Source organism: Oncorhynchus gorbuscha, linkage group LG11 (genome assembly GCF_021184085.1).
Source record: "Oncorhynchus gorbuscha isolate QuinsamMale2020 ecotype Even-year linkage group LG11, OgorEven_v1.0, whole genome shotgun sequence".
Classification (NCBI taxonomy): Eukaryota; Metazoa; Chordata; class Actinopteri; order Salmoniformes; family Salmonidae; genus Oncorhynchus; species Oncorhynchus gorbuscha.
Window position 1 is genome coordinate 52,310,179 of NC_060183.1, and position 18,312 is coordinate 52,328,490.

The 18,312-nt window shown below is 46.8% G+C and overlaps 1 protein-coding gene across 5 annotated transcripts in view; it reads left to right on the forward strand.

Moving 5' to 3' along the window:
* The window catches only part of grin1a (glutamate receptor, ionotropic, N-methyl D-aspartate 1a), a 43,036-nt gene that overhangs the window by 11,538 nt on the left and 13,186 nt on the right, over positions 1-18,312 (forward strand). For all 5 annotated transcript variants that reach the window (XM_046370072.1, XM_046370074.1, XM_046370073.1 and 2 more), the window contains 11 exons: positions 3,286-3,460; positions 3,606-3,750; positions 3,963-4,049; positions 5,204-5,342; positions 6,012-6,139; positions 6,777-6,941; positions 7,083-7,201; positions 7,509-7,621; positions 17,070-17,218; positions 17,484-17,641; positions 18,148-18,309. In XM_046370072.1, coding sequence (XP_046226028.1) covers positions 3,286-3,460; positions 3,606-3,750; positions 3,963-4,049; positions 5,204-5,342; positions 6,012-6,139; positions 6,777-6,941; positions 7,083-7,201; positions 7,509-7,621; positions 17,070-17,218; positions 17,484-17,641; positions 18,148-18,309 — 1,540 coding nt within the window. The remainder of the gene's footprint in view (positions 1-3,285; positions 3,461-3,605; positions 3,751-3,962; positions 4,050-5,203; positions 5,343-6,011; positions 6,140-6,776; positions 6,942-7,082; positions 7,202-7,508; positions 7,622-17,069; positions 17,219-17,483; positions 17,642-18,147; positions 18,310-18,312) is intronic.

Below are 18,312 nucleotides of genomic sequence, written 5' to 3' on the forward strand. Positions count from 1 at the left end.
TGAATGACTAGTCTTGAAACCTGACTGATTTGGATCAAGAAGGTCATTCAGAGAGAGATAGCGGGAGAGCTGGCCAAGGACGGCACGTTCAAGAGTTTTGGAGAGAAAAGAAAGAAGGGATACTGGTCTGTAATTGTTGACATCGGAGGGATCGAGTGTAGGTTTTTTCAGAAGGGGTGCAACTCTCGCTCTCTTGAAGACGGAAGGGACGTAGCCAGCGGTCAGTGATGAGTTGATGAGCGAGGTGAGGTAAGGGAGGAGGTCTCCGGAAATGGTCTGGAGAAGAGGGGAGGGGATAGGGTCAAGCGGGCAGGTTGTTGGGCGGCCGGCCGTCACAAGACGCGAGATTTCATCTGGGGAGAGAGGGGAGAAAGAGGTCAGAGCACAGGGTAGGGCAGTGTGAGCAGAACCAGCGGTGTCGTTTGACTTAGCAAACGAGGATCGGATGTCGTCGACCTTCTTTTCAAAATGGTTGACGAAGTCGTCTGCAGAGAGGGAGGAGGGGGGAGGGGGAGGAGGATTCAGGAGGGAGGAGAAGGTGGCAAAGAGCTTCCTAGGGTTAGAGGCAGATGCTTGGAATTTAGCGTGGTAGAAAGTGGCTTTAGCAGCAGAGACAGAGGAGGAAAATGTAGAGAGGAGGGAGTGAAAGGATGCCAGGTCCGCAGGGAGGCGAGTTTTCCTCCATTTCCGCTCGGCTGCCCGGAGCCCTGTTCTGTGAGCTCGCAATGAGTCATCGAGCCACGGAGCGGGAGGGGAGGACTGAGCCGGCCTGGAGGATAGGGGACATAGAGAGTCAAAGGATGCAGAGAGGGAGGAGAGAGGAGGGTTGAGGAGGCAGAATCAGGAGATAGGTTGGAGAAGGTTTGAGCGGAGGGAAGAGATGATAGGATGGAAGAGGAGAGAGTAGCGGGGGAGAGAGAGCGAAGGTTGGGACGGCGCGATACCATCCGAGTAGGGGCAGTGTGGGAGGTGTTGGATGAGAGCGAGAGGGAAAAGGATACAGGGTAGTGGTCGGAGACTTGGAGGGGAGTTGCAATGAGGTTAGTGGAAGAACAGCATCTAGTAAAGATGAGGTCGAGCGTATTGCCTGCCTTGTGAGTAGGGGGGGAGGGTGAGAGGGTGAGGTCAAAAGAGGAGAGGAGTGGAAAGAAGGAGGCAGAGAGGAATGAGTCAAAGGTAGACGTGGGGAGGTTAAAGTCGCCCAGAACTGTGAGAGGTGAGCCGTCCTCAGGAAAGGAGCTTATCAAGGCATCAAGCTCATTGATGAACTCTCCGAGGGAACCTGGAGGGCGATAAATGATAAGGATGTTAAGCTTGAAAGGGCTGGTAACTGTGACAGCATGGAATTCAAAGGAGGCGATAGACAGATGGGTAAGGGGAGAAAGAGAGAATGACCACTTGGGAGAGATGAGGATCCCGGTGCCACCACCCCGCTGACCAGAAGCTCTCGGGGTGTGCGAGAACACGTGGGCGGACGAAAAGAGAGCAGTAGGAGTAGCAGTGTTGTCTGTGGTGATCCATGTTTCCGTTAGTGCCAAGAAGTCGAGGGACTGGAGGGAGGCATAGGCTGAGATGAACTCTGCCTTGTTGACCGCAGATCGGCAATTCCAGAGGCTACCGGAGACCTGGAACTCCACGTGGGTCGTGCGCGCTGGGACCACCAGATTAGGGTGGCCGCGGCCACGTGGTGTGGAGCGTTTGTATGGTCTGTGCAGAAAGGAGAGAACAGGGATAAACAGACACATAGTTAACAGGCTACAGAAGAGGCTACGCTAATGCAAAGGAGATTGGAATGACAAGTGGACTACACGTCTCGAATCACCATGCACAATGCCAAGTGCCAGCTGGAGGGATGTAAAGCTCGCTGCCATTGGACTCTGGAGCAGTAGAAATGCGTTCTCTGGAGTGATGAATCATGCTTCACCATCTGGCAGTTCGATGGACGAATCTGGTTGTGGCGAATGCCAGGAAAATGCTACCTGCCCCAATGCAGAGTGCCAAATGTAATGTTTGGTGGAGGAGGAATAATGGTTTGCGGCAACAGTTTGAGGAAGGCCCTTTCCTGTTTCAGCATGACAATGCCCCTGTGCACAAAGCGAGGTCCATACAGAAATGGTTTGTCGAGCTCGGTGTGAAAGAACTTGACTGGTCTGCACAGAGCCCTGACCTCAACCCCATCGAACACCATTGGGATGAATTGGAACGCCGACTGCAAGCAAGGCCTTATCGCCCAACATCAGTGCCCGACCTCACTAATGCTCTTGTGGCTGAATGGAAGCCGCAGCAATGTTACAACATCTAGTGGAAAGCAACCCAATAAGAGTGGATAATAAGTTGCTGTTATAGTAGCAAAGGGGGGGACCAACTAGATATTAATGCCCATGATTTTGGAATTAAATGTTTGACGAGCAGGCGTCCATAGACTTTTGGTCATCTAGTGTATTTTACATGTGATAAGGCCAGAGAGAGAGAGCCAGAGATAATTACAGACGGTTGTGGTAATCTGAAGTACCCAAAAGGGCCACTAGATGTCTTCTGATAGATTACATAAAATCCTTGAAAGATACTGCAATTCTGGTAGTTTACTGGTGAACTAGTAATATACCAATATAACAATATACCCCCCCCCCCATTGCAACCCTAGTCGTGTCCATGTCTCAGCACCTGTTGCTGTCTTAAACTCACCTCTGTGGCTTCTTTCAAGAGTCTGTAAGACTACCGGACCAATTGCAATGAAAAGGCTTTCTGAAAAAAAGCTGAAGTTGGATTGTTGATGTGATTTGTATATCAATTCTCTAATATAGTTGATGTAAGTTTGTTTGGTCCCACACATACAAAATAGCTTTCTGCTTGTGGTATTTTCCAACCTAACCCCTATAAAATGGGTGATAGAATTGAATCGATCCAACTTCAAGGTACTCTTTTTTTCATGCTGGGAAAAGTTCACTAACAACCTCAAAATATGAATCCATTCCTCTCTGATGATGTTGCCTCTTCTCAGAAAGGAATAAAAAGAAAATCAGCTAAAATCTATTTTGATCACGATGAAGGTCATGGTTCAAAGACATCCAGTGCTTGTTTGTTCCAGTACTGGATGATTAAAATTGCTTTTACAAATAGAGCAACAGAGAGTGTGGTGCTGGATCAAAACTTGCGGTTGGACCTTTTCTCAGGATGGCTGAACATGAGGTTCCTTTATTGTGTGTATTGTAAAAGGATCCTGATGGTTGGTAGCCTAGCAGGTCACTGATTGGCTTTGTGCTGCTGTTGGCGTGATGTGAGCAGGTCTCATCGGCCTCCAGCTCATCAACGGCAAGAACGAGTCGGCCCACATCAACGACGCAGTGGCAGTGGTGGCTCAGTCCATCCAGGAGCTCTTTGAGAAGGAGAACATCACGGAGCCGCCCAGAGGCTGTGTGGGAAACACCAACATCTGGAAGACCGGCCCCCTCTTCAAAAGGTATATTTATAAAGTCATGATATATTGTAATTCAGGAAGACACACACGTACACACATACACACACACACACACACACACACTTTCTCACTCTGTCTATTTCCCTACACTATCACATTCACATTTACTTTAATTTCTCTGTCTCAGGGTTCTGATGTCATCAAAGTACCCAGAGGGCCTCACTGGACGTGTGGAGTTCAATGACGATGGCGACAGGAAGTACGCTCACTACAGCATTCTCAACTACCAGAAGAGTCGACTCATTCAAGTCGGGATTTACAATGGAACTCAGGTAACTTTAATGCAAAAGTCATTCTCGCTATTTCTACTGTGATCTTCCTATCTTCTGCTATTACAGCTCTCTATTAAGCAGTATGCATGGTAATTAGAAAGCAGTGGTTTTAAGTAGCTGACTCTTTTGTATTGGACTCCCTTGTGTTTGGCCCTCATCAGCTCCACACATTATGTCAACACTCCTCTAATCGTGGTGTCATGACCCTGTAGGTGGTGATGAATAATCAGAGGAAGATCATCTGGCCGGGAGGAGAGACAGAGAAACCGCGGGGCTTTCAGATGTCCACAAGACTAAAGGTACCGCATTTCACCCTCCTCAAACAATGATGTTCCCCATATACAGTGCATTCAGACAGTATTCAGATCCCTTGACTTTTTCCACATTTTGTTACGTTACAGCCTTATTCAAAAATTGATTAAATTGTTTCCCCCCCCTAATCAATCTATACACAATGGCAAATGACAAAGCAAAAACAGATTTTTAGAAATGTTTGTAAATGTCTAAAGTATCACATTTACATAAGTATTCAGACCCTGTACTCAGTACTTTGTTGAAGCACCTTTGGCAGCGGTTACAGTTATGAGTCCTCTTGGGCATGACACTACAAGCTTGACACACCTGTATTTGGGGAGTTTCTCCCATGCTAGATCAGGTTCAAGTCCGGGCTCTGGCTGGGCCACTCAAGGACATTCAGAGGCTTGTCCCGAAGCCACTCCTGCGTTGTCTTGGCTGTGTGCTTAGGGTCGTTGTCCTGTTGGAAGGTGAACCTTTGCCCCAGTCTGAGGTCCTGTTTGGTGGAGTGCTGCAGAGATGGTTGTCCTTCTGGGAGGTTATATAAACAAGTGTGTGCCTTTCCAAATCATGCCCAATCAATTGAATTTACCCCAGATGGACTGCAATCAAGTTATAGAAACATCTCAAGGATGATCAATGGGAAGAGGATTCAGCTGAACTCAATTTTGAGTCTCATAAAAAAAAGGGTCTGAATACTTATGCAAATAAGGTATTTCAGTTTTTTGTTTTTAATACATTTGCAAAATATCCTGAAAACCTGTTTTTGCTTTGTCATTATAGGGTATTGTGTGTAGATTGATGATGATGAAAATATATATATATATTTTAGAATAAGGCTGCAACGTAACAATATGTGGAAAAAGTCAAGGGGTCTGAATACTTTCCGAATGCAGTGTATATATAAAGTAAAGCAATGCTTAATATCTTACAGAATCTTCAATGTAAAGGGTCTGCGCAGGATTCTTTCTCTATCCTTCTATCTTGTTTTCTCTCTCGCCATCATTTCTACCATGGGTATGTGTGTGTGTGTGTGTGTTTTATGTGTTCCTTGAGGAGGGGTTGTTGTCTGGAGGGTTGGTGATGTAGAGCTCCCTCAGAGTCAGTGTGAGCTAAAGCCCACTGTGTGATAAACAGCATTCTCTCCCGTCTGTTATAGATAGTGACCATACACCAGGAGCCCTTTGTGTATGTGAAACCCACTGAGCAGGATGGAACCTGCAAGGAGGAAAAAACCTTAAATGGAGTGGCAGATATTAAAAAGGTGATCTGCACTGGACCAAATGAGACCATCCCAGGTAACACAGCAGGGACGTTTATCACTGTGCTTTTACTACGCCCGCTAAGTACCAACTGGAAATGCATACATATATATACAGTAGGTATCTATATATGCATGCATGTAGCTGAGTGTGCCTTTGTGTGATTGTTGGCATATTGGTGTGTGCGTGTGCGTGTGTGTGTGTGTGTGTGTGTGTGTGTGTGTGTGTGTGTGTGTGTGTGTGTGTGTGTGTGTGTGTGTGTGTGTGTGTGTGTGTGTGTGTGTGTGTGTGTGTGTGTGTGTGTGTGTGTGTGTGTGTGTGTGTGTGTGTGTGTGTGTGTGTGTGTGTGTGTGTGTGTGTGTGTGTGTGTGTGTGTGTGTGTGTGTGTGTGTGTGTGTGTGTGTGTGTGTGTGTGTGTGCGCGTGCGCTCGCGCTCGTGGGTGTGAGTATGTACCGTGAATATGCTTGAGTGTTTGCCTTAATGTTTGCAAACAGTGTGGGCATGTGCCAGCCTGTGTTTAGTGTGTGAAGTCTGTTTGCAGTGAACATGTGTGAAGCTATATTATTGTATGTGTGATTTTGGTTGAACAGTGTGTGTGTGTACTGTTTGGGCATGTCTGGTGTTATTCAAAAATATTTAAAAAGAAAGAGAGGGATTTCCTCCAGATTGATTGTAACTTGCAACCCTCTGCTGGTTGGTTACAGGACGTCCAATTGTACCTCAATGTTGTTATGGATTCTGTATCGATCTACTTATCAAGTTGGCCGGAACCATGAACTTTACCTATGAGGTGCACCTGGTGGCTGATGGGAAATTTGGAACACAGGAGCGGGTCAGTTCCTATAGATACTCAGAGTTCACTCTAGATAGAAAACCTCACTGGCCCATAATGTATTGACCAACAATTGTCTATTTACATGCATTTATATTAGATTGTATTATGTTAAGTTATGAAGCAAATCATATCTCCTATCTCGGAGATGTACTTTTTGAATTAAGTTCATGCATTTGTAACGTTTAGAAAATGACACAGAATCATCTTACAGTATGTTACTGAACTCACAAAAATGGTTTTGTTTGACATAATCACTAACTTTCCCTAAATCACTAACTAAAAGCAGTCCGAGAGATCCATGGAAACCTAGGGTCCGACTACATTGGGGACTTTAGCTCCGTGTTAGAGGGACAAGTAGGTGGTGAGAGTGAGACCCACGCTGACCTGTCAGGATCTACCGAACAAGCAAGATGAGCTGAATGGAGCTTCTCTGGAGAGCCAAGCTCAGTTACCACATCTCTGAGCTAGAAAATACCATTCCGACCATTTCTGCTAATATTAATTTGGGTTAAAGGCACAAAGGGCTTTAAGAGAGGGCTCATTTGTTGTTTCTGTTTCTGATAAAGGACACTACATTCTGAAATTCTTTGTAATGTTGGGTTAGTTGTTAACCCTTTACGCCCACGTACCACAGGTGAACAACAGCAACAAGAAAGAGTGGAATGGCATGATGGGAGAGCTCCTGGGGGGTCTGGCAGATATGATTGTTGCCCCGCTGACGATAAACAACGAACGAGCCCAGTACATCGAATTCTCCAAACCTTTTAAGTACCAAGGCCTAACCATCCTCGTTAAAAAGGTATGTTACCAAATTCCCCCCAAAATGTATGAAGAGTGTGAAATGAAAGTTTATCCAGACTACACCTGATATAGTCCTCATTGCAAATGGGGTGGTAGTAGACTGCAAGTGGTTAGTGACTGTCGGTGCTGTGTGTTACAGGAAATCCCTCGCAGTACACTGGACTCGTTCATGCAGCCTTTTCAGAGCACACTGTGGCTGCTGGTGGGTCTTTCGGTGCATGTGGTGGCGGTGATGCTTTACCTACTAGACCGGTTCAGGTACAAGGGGATCCGTGTGTGTGTGTGTGTGTGTGTGCGTATTTGTGTGTATTTGTGTTTGTGTGTGTGACATACTCTACCTCTGCTTATGCTCCAGACCTCTCCAGATCTTCTCTCACTGGGGTCGAGGGGACAGAGGTGAAGACTGGCTCCAGTCATTCCACTGCTCTGTTCATCTGGCCTTCTCTTTCTGTGCTCTATCTTGCTCTTGCTTTGCCACTCACAGACTCTCCTTGTCTGGGGTTGCCAGGGTTTTCGTCTCTGTCTGCTTGTGTATGTCTCACTTCATATCCTGCTCTCTCTCTAGCCCGTTTGGGAGGTTTAAAGTAAACAGTGAAGAAGAAGAAGAAGACGCCCTCACCTTGTCCTCAGCCATGTGGTTCTCCTGGGGAGTGTTGCTTAACTCCGGTATTGGGGAAGGTAGGAGAATACTATCAGTAAAGGCCAGATTTACTAATACAATAGTTACTTATCTAGCTACTTAGTGTACTATTTCTACAAATACTATACAGATCAGTTTGTGATACTGATACTCAATGGGCAAAAACTGGTTGAGTCAATGGTGTTCCCACATCATTTCTACCCCAAAAATCAATGTGATGACGTTAAATCAACGTGGAATTCAATTGGATTTGAAAAGAGTCATCAACATAAAGATATTTCATATTTTTGTTACCCAACTTTGAACCTAAATCCAATGACATGGTGAAATGTTTTGTTGATTGCACATTGAATTTACGTTAGTTGACAACTCAACCAAATGTACATCAAAACTAGACGTTGAACTGATGTCTGTGCCCAGTGGGCATTAACAGTATAAATATTAGTGTTGCACATCGATAAATAATGTCATATTTGAGAGACGTTCTGCCATACAGTACTAGTCAAAAGTTTGGCTACACCTACCTATTCTTTATACAGACTATTAACTACTTTGTAGAATAATAGTGAAGACACCAAAGCTATGAAATAACACATATGGAATCATGTAGTAACCAAAAAAGTGTTAAACAAATCGAAATACATTTTATATTTGAGATTCTTCAAAGTAGCCACCCTTTGCCTTGATGACAGCTTTGCACACTCTTGGCATTCTCTCAACCAGCTTCACCTGGAATGCTTTTCCAACAGTCTTGAAGGAGTTCCCACATATGCTGAGCGCTTGTTGGCTGCTTTTCCTTTACTCTGCGGTCCAACTCATCCCAAACCCTCTCAGTTGGGTTGAGATTGGATGATTGTGGAGGCCAGGTCCGCTATGCAATCTGGTTTCCGAGCTTGTCACGGGTACACCTCAGCCACGCTCAAGGTCTTAAACGATATCATAACTGCCATCGATAAAAGACTGTACTGTGCAGCCGTCTTCATCGACCTGACCAAGGCTTTCGACTCTGTCAATCACTGTATTCTTATCGGCAGACTCAACAGCCTTGGTTTCTCAAATGACTACCCCGCCTGGTTCATTAACTAGTTCTTAGACAGAGTTCAGTGTGTCCAATTAGAGGTCCTGTTGTCCGGACCTCTGGTTGTTTCTAAGTGGGTGCCACAGGGTTCAATTCTCAGGCCGACTCATTTCTCTGTATATATCAATGATGTCGCTCTTGCTGCGGGTGATTCTATATACTTCTGGCCCTTCTTTAGACACTGTGTTAACAACCCTCCAAAAGAGCTTCAACGCCATACATTACTTCTTCCGTGGCCTCCAACTGTTCTTAAATGCTAGTAAAACGAAATGCATGCTCTTCAACTGATCGCTGCCCGCACCCGCCTGCCTGACTAGCATCACTACTCTGGACGGTTCTGACTTAGAATATGTGGACAACTATAAATACCTAGATGTCTGGCTAGACTGTAAACTCTGCTTACACCAAAGCTATAATTCACTGTATCACAATCACAGTGGGTTTGTTATGCAGGTGAATGAGGACCCAAAAGCGACTTGGCGAAAACAGAGTCTTTAATCCAGTAAAGGAAATATGCAATACTCCTAGACAAATCGGAGCGGTAAATAAAGCATAAAAAACAATTCCACTCGTAATGACGAGAACCGACTGGAGACTCGATCATAAACTGTAGGTTGCCTCGGGAAGGCACTTGACCGTAGCAGACTCAGACACCTGCTCACCACGCAGCATCTGAGGGAAACACGACACGACAGGGCGATACAAAGACACAGCACGGTGAACAATATACAAGGATCCGACAGGACAGAAACGGAAAACAAGGGGAGAAATAGGGACTCTAATCAGGGGAAAAGATAGGGAACAGGAGTGGAAAGACTAAATGATTGATTAGGGGAATAGGAACAGCTGGGAGCAGGAACGGAATGATAGAGAGAAGAGAGAGAGGGAGGAGAGAGAAAAAAGGGAACGAACCTAAAAAGACCAGCAGGGGGAAAACGAACAGAAGGAAAAGCAAAATGACAAGACAATATAAGACAAAACATGACAGTACCCCCCCACTCACCGAGCGCCTCCTGGCGCACTCGAGGAGGAATCCTGGCGGCAACGGAGGAAATCATCAATCAGTGAACGGTCCAGCACGTCCCGAGACGGAACCCAACTCCTCTCCTCAGGACCGTAACCCTCCCAATCCACTAAGTATTGGTGACCCCGTCCCCGAGAACGCATGTCCATGATCCTACGTACCTTGTAAATAGGTGCGCTCTCGACAAGGACGGGAGGGGGAGGGAAGACGAACGGGGTGCGAAGAAAGGGCTTGACACAGGAGACATGGAAGACAGGATGGACGCGACGAAGATGTCGCGGAAGAAGCAGTCGCACAGCGACAGGATTGACGACCTGGGAGACACGGAACGGACCAATGAACCGCGGAGTCTTCTCGTAAGAGGAAGGTTGCGAGTGGAAAGCCACACTCTCTGGCCGCAACAATACCTTGGACTCTTAATCCTACGTTTATTGGCGGCTCTCACAGTCTGTGCCCTGTAACGGCAAAGTGCAGACCTCACCCTCCTCCAGGTGCACTCACAACGTTGGACAAACGCTTGAGCGGAGGGAACGCTGGACTCGGCAAGCTGGGATGAGAACAGAGGAGGCTGGTAACCCAGACTACTCTGAAACGGAGATAACCCGGTAGCAGACGAAGGAAGCGAGTTGTGAGCGTATTCTGCCCAGGGGAGCTGTTCTGCCCAAGACGCAGGGTTTCTGAAAGAAAGGCTGCGTAGTATGCGACCAATCGTCTGATTGGCCCTCTCTGCTTGACCGTTAGACTGGGGATGAAACCCGGAAGAGAGACTGACGGACGCACCAATCAAACGACAGAACTCCCTCCAAAACTGTGACGTGAATTGCGGGCCTCTGTCAGAAACGGCGTCTAACGGGAGGCCATGAATTCTGAACACATTCTCGATGATGATTTGTGCCGTCTCCTTAGCGGAAGGAAGTTTAGCGAGGGGAATGAAATGTGCCGCCTTAGAGAACCTATCGACAACCGTAAGAATCACAGTCTTCCCCGCAGACAAAGGCAGACCGGTAATGAAGTCTAGGGCGATGTGAGACCATGGTCGAGAAGGAATGGGAAGCGGTCTGAGACGACCGGCAGGAGGAGAGTTACCTGACTTAGTCTGCGCGCAGTCCGAACAAGCAGCCACGAACGGCGCGTGTCACGCTCCTGAGTCGGCCACCAAAAGCGCTGGCGAATAGAAGCAAGAGTGCCTCGAACGCCGGGATGACCAGCTAACTTGGCAGAGTGAGCCCACTGAAGAACAGCCAGACGAGTAGAAACAGGAACGAAAAGAAGGTTACTAGGACAAGCGCGCGGCGACGCAGTGTGCGTGAGTGCTTGCTTAACCTGTCTTTCAATTCCCCAGACTGTCAACCCGACAACACGCCCATAAGGAAGAATCCCCTCGGGATCAGTAGAAGCCACAGAAGAACTAAAAAGACGGGATAAGGCATCAGGCTTGGTGTTCTTGCTACCCGGACGGTAAGAAATCACAAACTCGAAACGAGCGAAAAACAACGCCCAACGAGCTTGACGAGCATTAAGTCGTTTGGCAGAACGGATGTACTCAAGGTTCTTATGGTCTGTCCAAACGACAAAAGGAACGGTCGCCCCCTCCAACCACTGTCGCCATTCGCCTAGGGCTAAGCGGATGGCGAGCAGTTCGCGGTTACCCACATCATAGTTGCGTTCAGATGGCGACAGGCGATGAGAAAAATAAGCGCAAGGATGAACCTTATCGTCAGACTGGAAGCGCTGGGATAGAATGGCTCCCACGCCTACCTCTGAAGCGTCAACCTCGACAATGAATTGTCTAGTGACGTCAGGAGTAACGAGGATAGGAGCGGACGTAAAACGTTCTTTTAGAAGATCAAAAGCTCCCTGGGCGGAACCGGACCACTTAAAACACGTCTTGACAGAAGTAAGAGCTGTGAGAGGGGCAGCAACTTGACCGAAATTACGAATGAAACGCCGATAGAAATTAGCGAAACCTAGAAAGCGCTGCAACTCGACACGTGACCTTGGAACGGGCCACTCACTGACAGCTTGGACCTTAGCGGAATCCATCTGAATGCCTTCAGCGGAAATAACGGAACCGAGAAAAGTAACGGAGGAGACATGAAAAGAGCACTTCTCAGCCTTCACGTAGAGACAATTCTCTAAAAGGCGCTGGAGAACACGTCGAACGTGCTGAACATGAATCTCGAGTGACGGTGAAAAAATCAGGATATCGTCAAGGTAGACAAAAACAAAGATGTTCAGCATGTCTCTCAGAACATCATTAACTAATGCCTGAAAAACAGCTGGCGCATTGGCGAGACCAAACGGCAGAACCCGGTACTCAAAATGCCCTAACGGAGTGTTAAACGCCGTTTTCCACTCGTCCCCCTCTCTGATGCGCACGAGATGGTAAGCGTTACGAAGGTCCAACTTAGTAAAGCACCTGGCTCCCTGCAGAATCTCGAAGGCTGATGACATAAGGGGAAGCGGATAACGATTCTTAACCGTTATGTCATTCAGCCCTCGATAATCCACGCAGGGGCGCAGAGTACCGTCCTTTTTCTTAACAAAAAAAAACCCCGCCCCGGCCGGAGAGGAAGAAGGCACTATGGTACCGGCGTCAAGAGACACAGACAAATAATCCTCGAGAGCCTTACGTTCGGGAGCCGACAGAGAGTATAGTCTACCCCGAGGAGGAGTGGTCCCCGGAAGGAGATCAATACTACAATCATACGACCGGTGAGGAGGAAGGGAGTTGGCTCGGGACCGACTGAAGACCGTGCGCAGATCATGATATTCCTCCGGCACTCCTGTCAAATCGCCAGGTTCCTCCTGAGAAGTGGGGACAGAAGAAACGGGAGGGATGGCAGACATTAAACACTTCACATGACAAGAAACGTTCCAGGATAGGATAGAATTACTAGACCAATTAATAGAAGGATTATGACATACTAGCCAGGGATGACCCAAAACAACAGGTGTAAAAGGTGAACGAAAAATCAAAAAAGAAATAGTCTCACTGTGGTTACCAGATACTGTGAGGGTTAAAGGTAGTGTCTCAAATCTAATACTGGGAAGATGACTACCATCTAAGGCGAACATGGGCGTAGGCTTGTCTAACTGTCTGAAAGGAATGTCATGTTTCCGAGCCCATGCTTCGTCCATGAAACAACCCTCAGCCCCAGAGTCTATCAAGGCACTGCATGTAGCACCGAACCGGTCCAGCGTAGATGGACCGACATAGTAGTACAGGATCTAGATGGAGAGACCTGAGTAGTAGCGCTCACCAGTAGCCCTCCGCTTACTGATGAGCTCTGGCTTTTACTGGACATGAATTGACAAAATGTCCAGCAAGTCCGCAATAGAGGCACAGGCGGTTGGTGATCCTCCGTTCCCTCTCCTTAGTCGAGATGCGAATACCTCCCAGCTGCATGGGCTCAGTCTCTGAGCCAGAGGAGGGAGATGGTTGCGATGCGGAGCAGGGAAACACCGTTGACGCGAGCTCTCTTCCACGAGCTTGGTGACGAAGATCTACCCGTCGTTCTATGCGGATGGCGAGAGCAATCAAAGAGTCCACACTGGAAGGAACCTCCCGGGAGAGAATCTCATCTTTAACCACTGCGTGGAGTCCCTCCAGAAAACGAGCGAGCAGCGCCGGCTCGTTCCAGTCACTAGAGGCAGCAAGAGTGCGAAACTCTATAGAGTAATCCGTTATGGATCGATCACCTTGGCATAGCGAAGCCAGGGCCCTAGAAGCCTCCCTACCAAAAACTGAACGGTCAAAAACCCGAATCATCTCCTCTTTAAAGTTCTGGTAATTGTTAGAACAATCAGCCCTTGCCTCCCAGATAGCTGTGCCCCACTCTCGAGCCCGGCCAGTAAGGAGTGATATGACGTAAGCAACCCGAGCTCTCTCTCTAGAGTATGTGTTGGGTTGGAGAGAGAACACAATATCACACTGGGTGAGAAAGGAGTGGCACTCCGTGGGCTGCCCGGAGTAACAAGGTGGGTTATTAACCCTAGGTTCCGGAGGCTCGGCAGACCGGGAAGTAACAGGTGGCACGAGACGAAGACTCTGGAACTGTCCAGAGAGGTCGGAAACCTGAGCGGCCAGGTTCTCCACGGCATGACGAGCAGCAGACAATTCCTGCTCGTGTCTGCCGAGCATGGCTCCTTGGATCTCGACGGCAGTGTTACGAGCGTCTGTAGTCGCTGGGTCCATTCTTTGGGTCGGATCCTTCTGTTATGCAGGTGAATGAGGACCCAAAAGCGACTTGGCGAAAACAGAGTCTTTAATCCAGTAAAGGAAATATGCAATACTCCTAGACAAATCGGAGCGGTAAATAAAGCATAAAAAACAATTCCACTCGTAATGACGAGAACCGACTGGAGACTCGATCATAAACTGTAGGTTGCCTCGGGAAGGCACTTGACCGTAGCAGACTCAGACACCTGCTCACCACGCAGCATCTGAGGGAAACACGACACGACAGGGCGATACAAAGACACAGCACGGTGAACAATATACAAGGATCCGACAGGACAGAAACGGAAAACAAGGGGAGAAATAGGGACTCTAATCAGGGGAAAAGATAGGGAACAGGAGTGGAAAGACTAAATGATTGATTAGGGGAATAGGAACAGCTGGGAGCAGGAACGGAATGATAGAGAGAAGAGAGAGAGGGAGGGAGAGAGAAAAAAGGGAACGAACCTAAAAAGACCAGCAGGGGGAAAACGAACAGAAGGAAAAGCAAAATTACAAGACAATATAAGACAAAACATGACAGGGTTAGAAGTTTCCACATTAAGCATCTCTAATCCAAAGTTAAATCTAGAATCGGCTTCCTATTTCACAACAAAGCCTCCTTCACTCATGCTGCCAAACTTACCCTCGTAAAACTTACTATCCTACTGATCCTTGATTTCTGCGATGTCAATTGCAAAATTGCAAAATAACACTCTACTCAAATTGGTTGCAGTCGATCACAGTGCCATCCGTTTTGTCACCAAAGCCCCATATACTACCCACCACTGTGACCTGTTAGCTCTCTTTGGCTGGTCCTCGCTACATATTCGTTGACAATCCCACTGGCTCCAGGTCATCTATAAGACTTTGCTAGGTATAGCTCCGCCTTCTCAGCCAGCCTGAGAAAATAAAAAATAGCAACACCCATCCATCCGTAGCACACGCAAGCACAAGGTATTTTTCACTGGTCATCCCAGACGCCAACACCTCTTTTGGCTGCCTTTCCTTCCAGTTCTCTGCTGCCAATGACTGGAACGAATTGCAAAAATCACTTAAGTTGGAGACGTACAGTTGAAGTCAGAAGTTTACATACACTTAGGTTGGAGTCATTAAAACTCTTTTTTCAACCACTCCACAAATGTCTTGTCAACAAACTATAGTTTTGGCAAGTCGGTTAGGACATCTACTTTGTGCATGACACAAGTCATTTTTCCAACAATTGTTTACAGACAGATTATTTCACTTAATTCACTGTATCACAATCACAGTGGGTTAGAAGTTTCCATGCACTAAGTTGACTGTGCCTTTAAACAGCTTGGGAAATTCCAGAAAATGATGTCATAGCTTTAGAAACTTCTGATAGGCTAATTGACAACATTTGAGTCAGTTGGAGGTGTACCTGTGGATATATTTCAAGGCCTACCTTCAAACTCAGTGCTTCTTTGCTTGACATCATGGGAAAATCAAAAGGAATCAGCCAAGACCTTAGAATTTTTTTTGTAGACCTCCACGAGTCTGGTTTATCCTTGGGAGCAATTTCAAAAAGCCTGAAGGTACCACGTTCATCTGTACAAACAATAGTAGGAAAGTATAAACACCATGGGACCACGCAGCCGTCATACCACTCAGGAAGAAGACGCGTTCTGTCTCCTAGAGATGAACGTACTTTGGTGCGAGAAGTGCAAATCAATCCCAGAACAACAGCAAAGGACCTTATGAAGATTATGGAAAAAACAGGTACAAAGATAAACAGTAAAAAGGCCGTTCAGCAAGGAAGAAGCCACTGCTCCAAAACCGCCATAAAAAAGGCAGACTACGGTTTGCAACTGCACATGGGGACAAATATCATACTTTTTGGAGAAATGTCATCTGGTCTGATGAAACAAAAAAATAACTAGCTATAATGACCATCGTTATGTTTGAAGGAAAAAGGAGGAGGCTTGCAAGCCGAAGAACATCATACCAACCGTGAAGCACGGGGGTGGCAGCATCATGTTGTGGTGGTGCTTTGCTGCAGGAGGGACTGGTGCATTTCACAAAATAGATGGCTTCATGAGGTAGGAAAATTATGTGGATATATTGAAGCAACATCTCGAGACATCAGTCAGGATGTTAAATCTTGGTCGCAAATGGTTCTTCCAAATGGACAATGACCCCAAGCATACTTCCAAAGTTGTGGCAAAATGGCTTAAGGACAACAAAGTCAAGGTATTGGAGTGGCCATCACAAAGCCCTTACCTCAATCCTATAGAAAATTTGTTAGCAGAACTTAAAACGCATGTGCGAGCAAGGAGGCCTACAAATCTGACTCACTTACACCAGCTCTGTCAGGAGGAATGGGCCAAAATTCACCCAACTTATTGTGGGAAACTTGTGGAAGGCTACCCGAAACGTTTGACCCAAGTTAAAGAATTTAAAGGCAATGCTACCAAATACTAATTGAGTGTATATAAACTTCTGATCCACAGGGAATGTGATGAAAGAAATAAAAGCTGAAATAAATCATTCTCTCTACTATTATTTTGACATTTCACATTCTTAAGAGAAAGTGGTGATCCTAACTGACCTAAAACAGGGAATTTGTACTATGATTAAATGCCAGAAATTGTGAAAAACTGAGTTTAAATGTGTTTGGCTAAGGTGTATGTAAACTTCTGACTTCAACTGTATATCTCCTTCACTAACATTAAGCGTCAGCTGTCAGAGTAGCTTACTGATCGCTGCTGCTGTACACAGCCCATCTGTAAATATCCCATCCAACCAACTACCTACCTCATCCCTAAATTGTAATTACCTCACCACAATTGGCCTATTTATTGCCTTACCTCCTTACTTTATTTGCGCACACTGTGTACAGTTGTAAATGAGATCTTGTTCTCAACTGGCCTACCTGGTTAAATAAAGGTTAAATAAAATAAATTTAAAAAATATAAACTGTATTTTGAATTGTTTAACACTTTTTTGGTTACTACATAGTTCCGTATGTGTTATTTCATAGTTTTGATGTATTCACTATTATTCTACAATGTAGAAAATAGTAATAAAAAAAATAAAAACCTTGAATGAGTAGGTGTGTCCAAACCTTTGACCTGTACTGTACATTCAATATGTTGTCTCATAGAGTGAACATGTTCTAACTTTTTATGGGCTTTGCTTATCCAGGCGCGCCGCGCAGCTTCTCAGCGAGAATCTTGGGCATGGTGTGGGCCGGCTTTGCCATGATCATAGTGGCATCTTATACTGCCAACCTGGCTGCCTTCCTGGTGCTGGACCGGCCTGAGGAGCGCATCACCGGCATCAACGACCCGAGGGTGGGCATCAAGAAGTAGTCCTGCTTTAAATACATATAGATACTCTTTCAGTACATCTCTACCTTCATAACCTGTGGATATTAGGTAACATACTGTAAAATGTGTGGAAGTTTAGCGAGGTGCGCAAGTTATTGGGGGTGAAAAAACTGTAAAGTAAGTGGTTGTGCAGTGTCAAATGTTGAATTTTTCCAGACTTCCAGAATTGGTCAAGTGTATGTGAGTGTTGAATGTAATGTTCCTTCCAACCCTCCCTATCCTTCAACAGCTGAGGAACCCATCAGACAAGTTCATCTACGCCACTGTGAAGCAGAGCTCTGTGGACATCTACTTCCGGCGGCAGGTGGAGCTTAGCACCATGTACCGCCACATGGAGAAGCACAACTACGAGAGTGCCGCTGAGGCTATCCAGGCCGTGCGCGACAAGTGAGTCCTGGCCGGGCCGGCCTGGCCTGGGCGTGTCGGCCGGAACTGGTCAGATAGTCAGTCAGGTCAGAGAGAAAGAGAGAGGGCCAGTCAGTCAGACCTGGGGGTTCTGGACCTCTGGATCAGCGAGACACAGAGGGTCTTACTGCAGCGTTCCCTCTGGTCCAGGCCCATCATCCAGCCAAGACAGAACCAGGCTCAGACTCAGAGCAGGGCCGCATGCACTGTGTCAATAGCGTTCTAAAGTTGAGCTAATTTTGAGCTGAGGAGAACCCTTTTTCAGGCTTTATCCAAGACGAGCGTCTTTGAGGTGGGGAATCCAATGGGGGACGCGCCGTCGTCCGTCCGGCATTGGATTTCATTTTTCAAGCGGCGGTAGACATGGATGGTAACGCTGACTCACACGCTTTGTGTGGCCAAAGGGGAGCCGTAAATGTGTGTTGTGACAATCACTGTACTGTTGCACCGTAACCCCCTCCTCCCCCCTGCCTCCCTCCCGCCAACAGCAAGCTGCATGCTTTCATCTGGGACTCTGCGGTGCTGGAGTTTGAAGCCTCGCAGAAGTGCGACCTGGTGACCACGGGAGAGCTGTTTTTCCGTTCGGGCTTTGGCATAGGCATGCGCAAGGACAGCCCCTGGAAACAGAATGTGTCCCTGGCCATTCTCAGGTC